The sequence below is a fragment of the Mobula birostris genome, chromosome 24 (assembly GCF_030028105.1).
Source record: "Mobula birostris isolate sMobBir1 chromosome 24, sMobBir1.hap1, whole genome shotgun sequence".
Classification (NCBI taxonomy): Eukaryota; Metazoa; Chordata; class Chondrichthyes; order Myliobatiformes; family Myliobatidae; genus Mobula; species Mobula birostris.
The window spans coordinates 13,809,419-13,824,558 of NC_092393.1; the positions used below are offsets into that span (position 1 = coordinate 13,809,419).

Sequence of the window (15,140 nt, forward strand, 5' to 3'; positions counted from 1 at the left end):
AAGTTAACCTTTAGGGAATCGTGCACTAGGACTCCTAAGTTCCTTTGCACGCAAGTTTCCTTTGTTCCCTGTTTAGAAAATAGTTTACATCTTTATACCTTTTACCAAGTACATGACAATACACTTCCCTACACTGCATTCCATCTGTTACTTCTTTGACCATTCTTCTAATCAGCCCGTCCTTCTGCAGACTCTCTGCTTCCTCAACGCTGCATGCCCATCCACCTATCTTTTTATCACCCACAAACCTTACCACAAAGCCATCAATTCTGATATCTAAATCATTGACATACAATGTGAAAAGAAGCAGTCCCAACACTGACCTCTGAGGAACAACAGTAGTCACCAGCAGCCAATCAGAAAAGGCCCCTTTCCTCCGTCACTTTACCAACTGCTAGTCAGCCAATATTCTATCTATGGTTGTATCTTTCCTGTAATAACATGGGGTCATATCTTGTTATGTTGCCTCATGTGCGACACCTTGTCAAAAGTCTGAAAATTCAAGTAAATAACATCTACCCACTCTTCTTTGTCTATCCTACCTGTTGTCCTTTCCTCAAAGAATTCCAGCAGATTTGTCAGATAAAATTTCTCCTGAAGGAAAGCATGCTGATTTTAGCCTGTGCCTTCAAGCACATCAAAATCTCATCCTTAATCATGGACTCCAACATCTTGCCTACCACTGAAGCCAGGCTAAAAATTTCCTTTTTTCTGCCTCCTTTCCTTCTGAAAGAATGGAGAGACATTTGCAATTTTCCAGTCCTCCAGAACCATGCCAAATCTAGTGATTCTTGAAAGATCACTTGAATGCCTCCACAATCTCTTCATTTACCTCTTTCGGAACTCTGGGGTGCAATCCATCTGGTCCAGGTCATTTATTTACATTCAGAAATTTCAGCTTCTCAAGCATCTTCTCCTGAGTAATAGCTACTGCCTTACACCTAACTGAAACTTGAATTTAAAGAGGTTTTTCTGGGGAAAAAAAAACTTTTGGTATCCCCTTTTTACATTACTGGACAGCTTACCTTCATATTTCATCTTTTCTTTCCTTTTTTAGTTGCCTTTATTGGAAAATGCAAATGCATGCATTGTATTTTCTATGTATTACAGTATTTACTCCAATGCGCACATTGTATTTTCTATATTTACTATGTAACCACTGCTAGCTCAATAGAAGGTATTCACTATGTAGCCATGACTTTTGACCTGTTCACTATTAATTCATGACGAGAACTAGAATGAAACCAAGTAGAAAGATAATGGTGGCGAGTAAGGTGATGAAATATGTGGCAGTATGTCAACGCAAGACTAATTAAGAAATAACTGTGGTTAGGGATGAGAGGACATATAGTCTAAAATGTAAACTAGGACATAATTAAGTCAGAGAGTAAAAACAATAGTGGAAAGTCGAGAGCGGATATATTGATGATATGTAATCACAGGCCGACTGGATATGGTAATGTAGCTAAGATAGGAAAATTGCTATAAAAAATGCTCTATACAAGCCTCGACGGGCAGTCAGCTACTAGCTTTCTGATTGTCTCAGCTTTGATTTGCAAATTAAAGTTTAAAACATCTTGACGAGTTTTCTGTGTCTCCTTGTCGTTTGTGAGAAACAAGAAACCACGACACCTTCTGTTGGTTTTTAAAAACTTCTCAATTCTCTAACTTCCATCTAATTTTTGCAATATTATATGCCCTCTCTTTTCCTTTTAGGCTGTCTTTGACTTCCCACGTCAGCCTTGGATGGCTTATTCTCCCTTTAGAATACTACTTCATCTTTGGGGTGTATCTATCCTGCACCTTCTTCTTTGGGATCCTACACCTTCTGAACTATTGCCAGAAACTTCAACCACTGCTGCAATGTTGTCATCCCTGCTAGTGTCCCCTTCCACTTAACTTTGGTTATCTCCTCCCTCATGCCTCTGTGATTCACTTTACTCCAACATAACACCGATACATGTTCTTAGCTTTTTTTTCTTTTTCTGTCTCTCTCTCACACACACACACACACACACACACTCACAGACGGCAGGGTGAATTCTACCATATGATCACCGTCTCCTAGGATTCCCTTACCTTAAATTGCCTAATCAAATCTAGTCCATTACACAACATCCAATCCAGAATTGCTTTTTCCTTCATGGACACAGCCACAAGCTTCTCTAAAAAGTGATGTCATAGGCATTCTACAAATTTCTTCGCTTGGGATCCAGCACTAACCTGATTTTCCCAATCTACCAGCATGTTGAAATCCCCAAGGACCATCAGAGAAAAACATTATCAATCCCTTTTTTTCTAACCAATAACAACATTACAATATAATACAGGAATGCCAGATATTTCCAATAGCTTCATTTTTATGCAACATAAAACAAATCACTTCTTTTTTTCCCCTTCAATACTGGGGGAGTTGGGGTGAGGGGGACTATTTCTTCCTGGTTAATTGGGTCCACATCCCGTGGCAGGTGGCAACACCTGCCTTTCGCACTGTCCATTGCACCAAATACACCTCCAGGTGAAGGTGAAATTTGTTATTTGTTTCAAGTTAGCACACTATACTCACCGTTCAAGATGTGGGCACCTCAAGAACATGAAGATGAAACAAAAACTGGGTGATCGTCTGAAATTCAGTCTCCAATCATGACCTTGACTTTTCAGACATCTGTCATTTTACTAATGTAATCCTATACTCACAACCGCTCTATCTTCAATGCTCTTATATTGTTCCAAAAAAGTTCAACATCTTAAGGAATAGCTGTTCTTCTAACATGCAGGCAGATTACACGTTTCTGGACTCAACAGCAAGTAGACAAGAACAGAAGATGTTGGAAATATTCAGCAGGTTAAGCTGTATCTCTTGACAGAGAAATGGAGTCAATGTTTAGGTTGAAGACCTATTGTGAGAACTAAAAAGACAAAAGAAGCTTGTAAAGCTACAGGGAGGGTGGTGAGGGTAGACCTCTGAAAGGGTAAAATCAGAGTGATGATGAGTGATTTCTCACAGCTTCCCCACAGATTTAAGAGCTTCATATGTCTCATTTACAGTTCTGACAAAGGATCAAAACCTGAAACATAGATACCATTTCTCTTCTCACCCATGCAGATCAAGCTCCTGAAGTATTTCCAGTACTTTCTGTTTTTGCTTAAGATTTCCAGCATCTGTAGTTTTTTTTATGCTCAGTTTCAGATAATTACACAACTCCCATTTACACCTATTCTAGCCCTGTCCAATTGTTTCTTTACTTGCCCCATTTCCACCCACTTTCTGTTCTCTACCATCCCTTTTGTGATTCCACCTCTTCTTCATCTTTCCGCATAAGAGACCTTCCAAGCTGTGTTGTTCCTCTTTCTCTGTATTGAAAAATGTATTTCATTTTCTCAAATTTCTTCCAGTTTGTTGAAAGGTCATCAACGTGGAATGTAATACATATGCCTAATCTGCTGCAAATATACAGCATTTTTCTTTTGCTAAATTTGTTTCAGTCACAGAGGTACTTTAGCACCTAAAACCAGTTTTTAATTGCCTAAAATTTTAATTGGTTTATATCTGTAATCCATTAACTACTAAAATACTTAAATATCTCCTCTATACAACACTTTATTGGTCTTATTTTACCCTATAAACACTAAAAATTGCTAATAATGGTATAAAAGCACCAATGATTGTTCATGTTGTCATGCAGCAGTCCATGCATTAAAAAAAAAATCGGGTAAGTTGTAAGTTCACAAAACATGCAAGGGGTCAGTCAATAAAGGAGGGTAGCACTCTCTACATGTCAAAAGGGAGACATGCCTGTATAGAACAGGACTTCTGTTTTCTCTTACCTGGGAGATGTAACCAGACCGGACCTGTTGCTCGCGTTCTAAACTAGCCTTCAACTGGGCTTCAAGCTCCACTTTGTGCTTTTGAGACTCTACTAATTCCTGTTTGCAATGCTCCAACTGAGTTTTCAATTCTTCAAGCTACAAAAACAATGAATCATAGTTTACAGAAATAAAACTTCAGTAATACTGTACACATTTCTAAGGATTTAACTGAAGTTAAGGTGCAAGTGACAGTGTGGCACAGCATGTCATTCACAGCTCCAATAACTGAGTCCAACCCAGACTTCCACTGCTCTCTGTATAATGTTTCCCTTAAGGGCACTGGTTTTCTTCCTAACCCCAAAGACCACAAGTGATAGGACATAGTAAGACACAGAAGCCATTCAGCTCATTGAGTCTGTTCTGCCATTTCCTCAATTCCATTCTCCTGCCTTCTCCCTGTAATCTGTGCCACCCTTACTAATCAAGAACCTATCAATCTCCACTTCAAATATACTCAATGATTTGGCCTCCACTGTCACCTGTAGCAATGAATTCCAAATTCACCACCCTCTGGCTGAAGAAATTCCTCATCTCCATTCTAAATGGACGTCACTCTATTCTGAGGCTGTGCCCTATGGCCCTAGGCTCCCCGCACTATAGAAAACATCCTCTTCTCGTCCACTCTATCTAGGCCTTTCAATACTCGATACATTTCAATGAGATCCTCCATGATTCTTTAAATTCCAAAAAGTACAGGTTTGGAGCCATCAAATGTTCCATTCCCTTTCAATCCTGGAATAATTCTCCTGAACCTGCTCTGGACCCTCTCCAATGTCAGCACATCCTTTCTGAGATAAGGGCCCCAAAACTGCTCAAATACTCCATGTGTGTTCTGACCATTGCCTTATAAAGCCTCAGCATTATATCCTTGCTTTTGTATTATAGTCCCCTCAAAGTGTATGCTAACATTACATTTGCCTTCCTTAACATTGACACAGCCTGCTAGTTAATCTTTAAAGAATCCTGTACAAGAACACCCAAGTACCCTTGCACCTTGGATTTCTAAATTTGCTCCCTGATTAGGAAATAGTCCATGCCTTTATTCCTTCTACCAAAGAGCATGACCATACACTTTCCAAAATGATATTCTATCTGCCTCCTCTTTGCCCAATCGTTCAGCTCTTTGAGAACCTGGCATGTAGTCCATATGGTCCAGGTGACTTTCAGACTTTTCAGATCCCCAAGCACCCTCTCAAATAATAGTAACACCATTCACTTCTGCCCTCAACACTCATATTATGTAGCTATTTCCTTTTTTCTCTCCTTATTTTTTTTTTAGTTGTCTTCTCTTGGTTTTTAAAAACCTTCTCAATCCATTTCCCACTAATTTTCATTATTTATACATCTTCTGCTTTTTTTTTGCTGTATTTGGCTTCCCTCCTCAGCCACAGCTATCTCATCCTCCCTTTAGAATATTACTTCTCCTTTGGGGTTAATCTATTCTTGGATGTTAAGCTCCTAAATATGATCTTATTTCACCCATGACTCAGTGATTTCCACGTCATACTTGCCAATTTCTAATTGCGGTACAAGATCATTTACTTATTCTGTATGTACTCAAATGTAATACCTTCAGTCCCGTATTCACCACCCTTTTTAAACATTGCCTCAGTGTTACTGCAAGTTAAATTCTTATCCCTTTCTAAAATTAGTAATTTTATTTATTTCAGTTTCCTTAGATCTCCTTTATCTACTTTATAAATGTCTACTTTATCCTCACTTTTCCAAACATTTGAACCCACCCACTCCTATTTTGTTTGAAGACACAATTCAACCCATTCCACTGACTGCAATTTTGCCTATCCTTCTTCACAGTCTCACTACTTGTATAACAACTGCCCTATCACTCATGTTCCCAAACCCCTGTCAAATTAGCTTAAACCCTCCCAAACAGCTCTAGCAAACCTGCCCACAAGGTTATTACTCCTCCTCAAGTTAAGGTGCAACCTGCCCTTTTTGGAGAAGCTGAATAGAATGGCCTCTCTAAATTGTTCCTGCTGTGCAGTTGACTTGTATTATCTGGGTGAGAGTTCAAGGAAACTTACTGTGGTTTGGTTGCTCTGAGGCAGCATAGACTTGATGGGCCAAAAATACTCCCTTGGTCCCTACTCAGGAAACCACTACTGCCATTGCAACCAACAAAATCAATTATTCCAAAGCTCTCCTGGTTCACCTCTCAGCATTCATCATTTGTTAACCTGCATTCCAATCTGTTCTAAATCCCATTTATCATTTATCTACTGTATATCTCATCAACTTGTTTTGGCCACCACTGATCTAATACCTGTAACTATAACTTTAAATTCTCAGAGTTAAGTTCATGTCCTGCTATCTTCCACAACAAACCACCCATTTTTAGCCTCTTCTGGCCTAAACATTTCATCCTTTCATCTCTAGCATATTGTGAATTTCCACCTTCTTTGCCATACATACATTCCTTAGCAGACATATTATTGCTCAAGTTCAACGAGCATGTGAATATAATAATTAGCAACTAACCAGCCAGATGTTTTTAAGGGAGCAATGTGTATTTTTTGTTACCTCTTTTGCATGGGCTTCCAGTAGCTTATCAATCTGTGACATTTGTGAACTTGGAAGCACCGTTGCCAGGGGGACGCGCCTTTCCTCCCGGATGGGTGTCCGTTCTACCTGTTGCCAGTGCTCTTCAATTTCATCATGCACTTTCTGCCTCCGGTCCTGCGGTGGTGAGGAACTGGCTGCTTCAAGTTCTACATTGCTTGCATCAGCTGAACTTGAACTCGCTGCTCCAGCCACAGCCTCATACCTTTTTCTACGTTCCTCACGGCGTTTAGTCCGTTCCCATTCATTATGCTCTGATGGAGGTGAACCAAATCTTTCTGAATGTCTGTCATATAAACCTGACTTTGCCGCCCTTTCCTGTGCTAATGCTTGCGCAACTGGCCTGAATTCTGCCCAATCAAAAGTCTTTGATCTTCCCTCTCTCCTCCTTTCACGAGCTCGGCTTTTTCGCTGCCCTGTCTCTTTATCCACGGAAGATGTTTCAGATGATGGAGAGTCCGATTTGCTGTCATAATGTGGAGTCGTATCTGGGAGCATCACAGAACACTGTTCTTCTGGTAAACTGATAAGGAAAGTAACTAACATGAAATTGCATAACATGCCAGAATATACAGAGTTGTTTTGTGTAAATAATTCAGCAAATGGCATTTCAAAAACACTAATTTTTAAGAAAACAGCTGCAGCATCATAAAATGCTTCAGATCATACCCATAAGTTATTCAAAAGTCATTCAAAGTGGACAGCATATGCTTACACATTACATTAAACTTATATAAACACAACATAACTTATTGAACATTTAAGTGAAGGTTAACAATAAAAGATTCATCGCCACAACAGGTTGACACTGGATGCAATCTCACTGCCTCTCCATTTGGCCTTGCAACACCTGGACAATAGCAGTATCTACATCAGGCCACTGTTTATTGATTACAGCTCAGTGTTCAACACTATCATCCCTTCATTTCTAATCAACAAGCTTCAAAACCTGGCCATCTGAACCTCCCTCTGCAACTGGATCATTGACTTGCTCATCAGGAGACCACAGTCAGTACAGACTGGAAATAACATCTCCTCCTCACAGATAATCAACTGAGGTGCACCTCAAAGAAGCATGCTTAGCCCACTGTTTTCTCTCTACATTCATGACCGTATGACTAGATGCAGCTCAAATATATCTATAAACTCATTGATGGCACAACAGCTGTTGGCTGAATCTCAGATGGTGTTAAGGTGGCATACAGGAGCAAGATAGATTGGCTGGTTGAATGGCGTTACAACAACAGCCTCACACTCGGCCTCAGTGGCAGAAAGGGTGAGCTGCCTCAAGTTCTTGGGGGAGGGGGCGGAGGGTGTTACCATCGCAGAGAATCTATCCTGGACTCAACATATTGATACAATCACAAAGAATGTATGATAACAAGTATACTTCATTGGGAGTTCAAGAGATTTGGTATGTCATCAAAGACTCTTGCATATTTATACAGATGCGCAGTGACTGGTTGCAACACTGTGTAACCAGGTGACTGTTGAATATCATTTTTTATTGTTAAAGTGCCTTAAGAGGAAACTGTGACATTATTATGCACGTGTGGAGTAGGAAGAAGAATTGCAAGGTTCTAGAAAGGATGTCGAATGCTAATCATATGGTGAGCAAAGCTTTTTGTGAGTAAGGTGTTGGGCACAGGATTTTGTGAGCAAGTTAGTCTTTTTAGTAATTTAAACTTCAAGACAATATACACCCTATCCTCGTTATATGCGTCTTCAGACTATGCGGATTCACAGTTATGCGAGGAACCTATTTCTACCAACGTCTCGTTATATGCGTCCACAATTCACAGTCATGTGAGGAGCACTGCCTTCCCGCCAATACAAGTCACGTGCGCACGCCTCACAGTCTCACTACTGGGATGAGAAGCACCGCTTTCCCGCCAATACAAGTCAGGTGCGTGCGCCTCACAATTTCACTCCTGCCACTCTCGCATTGGTTTTGGCAAGGTGTGGATGCGCAATCTTAAACTTCTGTTGGTTTTACCTATGGTGCAGTGATTTTGTGCTTGAAATATTTAACTGTGCCTCCTAAGCATCCGATGTCATGTCTTGGGCCGTCAGCCAAGTAGCAGGAGAACCGCTTTAACACTTGAAAAAAAGTTGGAAATTATAAACAGCGCAGCATCAGCTGAAGGTAACACAGCTCTGGGACTCTACTGCCGGGAACAGAATCTTGCCTTTAAAGTTCTTTTGTTGCTTGACAATGCGCCAACCCATCCTAAACATTTGGACAGCATTCATCCTAACATAACAATGCGTTTCCCGCTGCCTAACACAACATCGCTGATTCAACCACTCGACCAGTGTGATCCACATTCAAGGCGCACATATTTTTTTTACACTGAGCTATCTCTCAGATGCTGCAAGCAACCGACGATTTTGAAAATCCCGGGAGTTTACCAACGGTGAAGGAATGGTGCAAGTCGGAACACTTGGCACAAATGGCGATGGGCATGGACCCAAGTTTAGAACAGAGTCAGCATTTCAGTCGTTCCCTGCCATTAACCGTTCTTCCCTACAAGTAAATTTAAAACAAAATGCTGTCAAGCAAACAACCCTCACCACTTTACGCAAATCGCTGTAATCTTTCTGCTGCCGGCAGTTCTAAGAGTTCTGTGAGTCTTCCTTCACCCCTTGCTGTGCTTGATATTATCCTGACGACCACAACCATCCACCTTATTCATGTAAAGCTGCCCGACACCACAACAACCACTCATCTCTTGGAGTGAACACACCTGCTGGTGAGTACTGTACACCAGAGGATGTTAACTTTCTATGATTTATTACATTGAATATTACCTTAAATTGATTAAATATAATACAAATGTTGTCTTGTAGTACTGCTTTTGTGTCGTATTGGTATAAAAATGTGAATAAGTTACAGATAAAACATATTTAGGAAGCCCTCTGGAATGTATCCCGATTTTCTCCATTTAAATAATTATCCACATTCTGCGATTTCACATTATGCGTCAACTTCGAGGAACATATCCCTCGCATATAACGAGGACAGAGTGTAATGCCAAAGTTTTTGTAAAAGTTTATTTTTGTCTTTCTTTGTTGTTTCATGACCAAATGTGAATGTAATGGAGTAATGTGAATGTATATATCTCTGTTTGTGTAGCATGAGTGAGGAGAACCCGTTTCAGGGTCTAGCCTATATGTGTTTGGAAGTTAAGCACGTGTGTGCCAACGTGAGTATATCTCTTAGTTAAGATGAGATATTGGGATTCTAATGTTGTTTGTATTTTTTGTAAGAATTGCCACTACCATATTAATTTTGTATATTTTGTTTTATTTATTTTCATACTGCATATGTAACAAGGGTGTGGACCAACATTAAGCTGAGACTGTAACAGCAGGAACTGTGTTTTTTAAAATTTATTTTGTTGTTTTTATTTTGACACCCTCTTTCTGCATTAAAACATCTAAAACAGATAAAAGGAATTAAAGACCCAAAAAAGTATTTGTTGTCCTGGATGTATATTTTCCCCAGGCTACAAAACAGCTTGATATGAATGCTCCAATGCATAGGATCAATAAAAAGCCTTAGAGAGTTGTAGACTCATCAAGGGCACTAGCCTCCCCACTAGAGAACATCTCCAAACGCAGCATCCATTATTAAAAACACTTATATCTAGGACACGCCCTCTTCTGATTACTGCAATCAGGGAGGAGGTACAGAAGTCTCAAGATGCACACTCAATGTTTTAGGGACAGCTCCTTCCCCTCCACTCTCAGAGTTCTGAACAGTCAATGAATCCACAAATGCTACCTCACTATTTTGCTCTTTGTGCACTATGTATTTATTTGTCTATATTTCTTATTGTAACTTTTCACAACATGTCAGCAATAATAAACTGATTCCGATTTTTACCTGGCAACATCTGGTGCCTTTGAGGGACGGATATTTTTCATTAATGCCTGCATCCAATTTCGTCGAATTCCAGCAGTCATTGCAGAAAGGGTAAACAAAGCTTCCAAGGTCTATAAAATGGAACAAATTCTTCAATGTTATTCATATGACTGTGCAGTATTTCCTGTTAATTAATCCAGTTTTTACCATGCTAATTTCAGAGATGAGTGACAAATTCCATGAAACACTATTTGTGAACTTCACTACTTAATTGAGAGTAATCCTTCTCTTTGGGGTCAAGGATGACTTAATTACTTGTTGTGGAACATGATCTTGCAAAGTAACTGCTATGGTAGATAACTGTCCCAAGCACTCTTCTGTAAAGAAGTGCTATTTGTGTTAGTTACAGATGGTTGTCATTATTCATCACTAACACTCATCCTGCAGAGTATGCGGTGGAGTATGGAGGGGGGAGCAGAAACAAGAGAATGAAAAGTCTTTGCTTTGTGAATTCCCCTACCTACTGATTATCTCTCATTTTTATGGAAATTTAACCTTAATTAGGCAGCTACTTAAATTGTTTACAGTATTTTGAGAAATCTTTCTCAGATAGTAATTTTAATCACTATGGAGTGAACAAAATCAATTCTGTTTAATGCCACTTGAATATTAACAACTTGAATTAAAACTTTAAATTGATTGGTGCACAATTAGGTTATTTATTTTAATAGGCAAATCCATATTCCCACATCAGACTGGTATTTAAAGATACTTTCAGATACCCAAATCAATAGCTCTAAAAGTTAAAAGTTAGAATACAGATGTAATTATCAAACATCATTCATGCTTCAGAAAATATTTTACCAAAACAGAACAAGCTGATAACCTAGCCAGTGAGATCTCACTGCACCTTTTATCCAAATGGCAACAGTATGAAACATTTGTAAAATCTAAACAATGTAACCTGGTTCTCAAAACAAATGTCCAATAATGAAGTGTAATTGAATACAGATTCCTATCCAGACAAAAAAATAAATTTGCAAGTTTGGCGATTCTTCATATACACTGTTGTTGCATTAAATCAAGTCTGGAAAAAAAAACTCAAGAGGTACCATCTTATATTTGAACCTTTGCATTACAGGCACCACCCAAAGTTCAACAGTAAGAAGGATAGTAAAGTACTTTGTCTTTTATTATTTTGTAACCTGAGGAAAAAATTATTAAACTCCTGCAATCCAGTAGAATTTGCTCTGAACTTTATCACTAACATGCAGATTTTATTTATTGAAATACAGTGTAGAATAGGACCTTCTGGCCCTTTGAGCCGCACTTCCCAGCAATTCCCTGAATTAATCCTAGCCTAATCATGGGATAATTTACAATGACCAATTAACCTACCAATGGCATGTCTCTGGAGCGTGGGAGGAAACCGGAGCAACCGGAGGATACCCACATGGTTACCAGAAGAATGCATAAACTCCTCACAGACAGCAGTGGGAATTGAACCCAGGTCGCTGGTACCGTAAAGCATTGTGCAAACCATTATGCTACCTTGCCACTCCTCACGGTACTAAAATGAATTTCTCAGGATCAAAAGATTTGGATTACATTTTCAGATCCTTGGAACTATTTAACCATTTTATGCATTCTAGATATGCTGTGAGTAAACAAGTATACAAGTGAAGAAATAACATGAAACTAAGTTGTTTTTTGAAAATTAAAAAAAAATTTATTCATGAGATTCATGAGGGTGGAGCTCAGTCAAGATGGCGCTAAAAGACGACTCCTTTGCTTGCATCTTTGGAAACAGCTCTACTTCCATCTTTAATAACTCTATTTTTCCCTTTCAGGATTCTTTTGAAGACTCTGACCTGGAGTTACACGTTGACTTCAGTTCTTTGTGGGAATGGGACCCACTCTCAGGGTGTCGTGACTGGCCGTTATCCGCCATGCCAAGGGCATGGCATAAGCATTCAGCTCACCTTTGGAGGTCTAGGATCTCAGGGCTCTGGAGATGGATGGATCGAAGGTCGGTGTCCTGGACCGGTGTGTCATGGGAGCTGGAACATCTTTGGCTGTGTGCCCAGAGACCTGAGATCTTAGGGCACAGAGCTCGGAAAAAGCGACCCAACGGACTTTTAACATCCTAAACCAGCAAGTTGTTTGTTATGTTTCCCCTATTGCTGTGATATGGAGACATCTATTTCTCCCTTAGTAGGGAGAGAGAGAGAACCTGTGGTATGTCGAATACCAGGTGAACGTGTAGTCTTTGGGTACTGCAAGTATGTGTCTTTGCTGTTGCTTTTGCTGCACGCTTGAGTGCTCGGTGGCGGGTGCCAATGCTTTTTTTTAAAAAAAACAGTGGGGGGAGGGGGGATCATTGCTTGCTGCCGCTTACACGTGGGAGGGAAGGGAGTTGGGGGGGGACGTTGGGGTTCTAACATTTAATTCATTCTTTGAAGCACTCTATTTTCGTGGATGGTTGTGAAGAAAAAGCATTTCTGGATGTATATCGTATACATTTCTCTGACATTAAATATACCTTTGAAACCTTTAAGATTTTTTTAAAAAAATATGAGCTCTATAAGTATCACTTGCTTCATGAACAACACACAAAAATCTCAGAGTATCTTAGCAACTCAGGCAGCACCAATGGAGGGGATAAATAGCTGAGCTTTGGGCCAAGACCTCTCATCAAGATCTGGATTTTGCGTGTGTTGCTTAAAATTTTCAGCATTGCAGAGCCCATTATGTTTATGATTTGCTTCGTGGTTTGCTTTCTCGATTTCTCTTTTTCACATGGTAAACATTCAGACTCTTGTTTAGTGACTACTGGACTCTGCCAAGAGTCTTGTGTACTGATCATCCACTGTTATTCATTCATCCAAGTTGATTTTCTTCTGTGGTTCTTCACTATTACGGCCACTGCAAGGGTTAGCACCATGGAGACAGTATTTTCACTTGTCGCTCATCAGACTACAATGTCACAATTCATCCATTCCATGATGCAGTCTTCATGCGAGTCCTCAATCATGCTTCGTTGTTCACACTTTTCTTGTACATCAGCAATAATGTTGCTTTGAAAATGAATTTTAAAGCCTTCAAAATTTTAGAGTTATTTCAGAATTTCAATTTGCTGCATGATATCTTAAACCTAAATAGACAATCTTTTGTCAAGTTGTGCTTCAGATGCTTTTTCTAGATTACAATTATACATTAGTATTATGCTTAATAACTATATAACAATTACAGCATGATAACAGGCCATTTCGGCCCTTCTAGTCCATGCTGAATGCTTACTCTCACCTAGTCCCACCGATCTGCACTCAGCCCATAACCCTCCATTCCTTTCTTGTCCATATAGCTATCTAATTTTACTTTAAATGACAATATTGAGCCTGCTTCTAACCACTTCTACTGGAAGCTCGTTCCATACAACTACCACTCTCTGAGTAGAGAAGTTCCCCCTCATGTTTCCCCTAAACTTCTGTTCCCTAGCTCTCAACTCATGTCCTCTTGTTTGAATCTCCCCTACTCTCAATGGAAAAAGCCTAACCACATCAACTCTATCTATCCCCCTCATAATTTTAAATACCTTTATCAAGTCCCCCCTCAACCTTCTACGCTCTAAAGAATAAGGACACAATTTGTTCAACCTTTCTCTGTAACTTAGGTACTGAAACTCAGGTAACATTCTAGTAAATCTTCGCTGTACTCTATTTTGTTGACATCTTTCCTATAATTCGGTGACCAGAACTGTACACAATACTTCAAATTTGGCCTCACCAAGTTGTAGAACTTTTAACATTACATCCCAACTCCTATACTCAATGCTCTGATTTATAAAGGCCAGCATACCAAAAGCCTTATTGACCACCCCTATCCACATGAGATTCCACCTTCAGGGAACTGTTCTACTGCATTCTCCAATGCCCTACCATTTACCATGCATGTCCTATTTTGATTAGTCCTACCAAAATGTAGCACCTCACACTTATCAGCATTAAACTCCATTTGCCATATTTCAGCCCACTCTTCTAACTGGCCTAAATCTCTCTGCAAGGTTTGAAAGCCTACTTCATTATCCACAACGCCACCCTTCTTAGTATCATCTGCATACTTACTAATCCAATTTACCATCCCATCATCCAGATCATTAATGTATATGACAAACAACATTGGACCCAGTACAGATCCCTGAGGCACACCACTAGTCACCAGCCTCCAACCTGACAGTTATCCACCTCTACTTTCTGGCATCTTCCATCCAGCCACTGTTGAATCCATTTTACTACTTCAATATTAATACCCAACGATCGAACCTTCCTAACTAGCCTTCCGTGTGGAACCTTGTCAAAGGCCTTACTGAAGTCCATATAGACAATATCCACCACTTTACCCTCATCAACTTTCCAAGTAACCTCCTCAAAAAATTCAATAAGATTAGTCAAACATGACCTTCCACGCACAAATCTATGTTGACTGTTCCCAATCAGACCCTGTCTATCCAGATAATTATATATACCATCTCTAAGAACACTTTCCATTAATTTACTCACCACTGACATCAAACTTACAGGCTGATAATTGCTAGGTTTAGTCTGAGAACCCTTTTTAAACAATGGAACAACATGAGCAATACGCCAATCCTCCGGCACTATCCCCGTTTCTAATGACATTTGAAATATTTCTGTTAGAGTCCCTGCTATTTCTACACTAACTTCCCTCAAGGTCTTAGGGAATATCCTGTCAGGACCCTGAGACTTATCCACTTTTATATTCCTTAAAAGCACCAATACTTCCTCTTCTTTAATCATCATAG

The 15,140-nt window shown here is 39.7% G+C and overlaps 2 protein-coding genes across 7 annotated transcripts in view; one reads left to right on the plus strand and one right to left on the minus strand.

The window, feature by feature from the left end:
- Positions 1-12,582, plus strand: part of LOC140187344 (uncharacterized) — a 184,558-nt gene extending 171,976 nt beyond the window's left edge. For 2 of the 3 annotated variants that reach the window (XM_072242548.1, XM_072242547.1), the window contains exon 3: positions 12,169-12,582. In XM_072242548.1, coding sequence (XP_072098649.1) covers positions 12,169-12,468 — 300 coding nt within the window. In that variant the 3' untranslated portion in view covers positions 12,469-12,582. The remainder of the gene's footprint in view (positions 1-12,168) is intronic. The other variant, XM_072242551.1, reaches the window with a different exon arrangement.
- LOC140187342 (uncharacterized) overlaps positions 1-15,140 on the minus strand; it is a 452,977-nt gene that overhangs the window by 101,554 nt on the left and 336,283 nt on the right. For all 4 annotated transcript variants that reach the window (XM_072242544.1, XM_072242543.1, XM_072242546.1 and 1 more), the window contains exons 13-15: positions 10,340-10,449; positions 6,412-6,973; positions 3,829-3,966 (exon numbers count right to left, since the gene is read on the minus strand). In XM_072242544.1, coding sequence (XP_072098645.1) covers positions 3,829-3,966; positions 6,412-6,973; positions 10,340-10,449 — 810 coding nt within the window. The remainder of the gene's footprint in view (positions 1-3,828; positions 3,967-6,411; positions 6,974-10,339; positions 10,450-15,140) is intronic.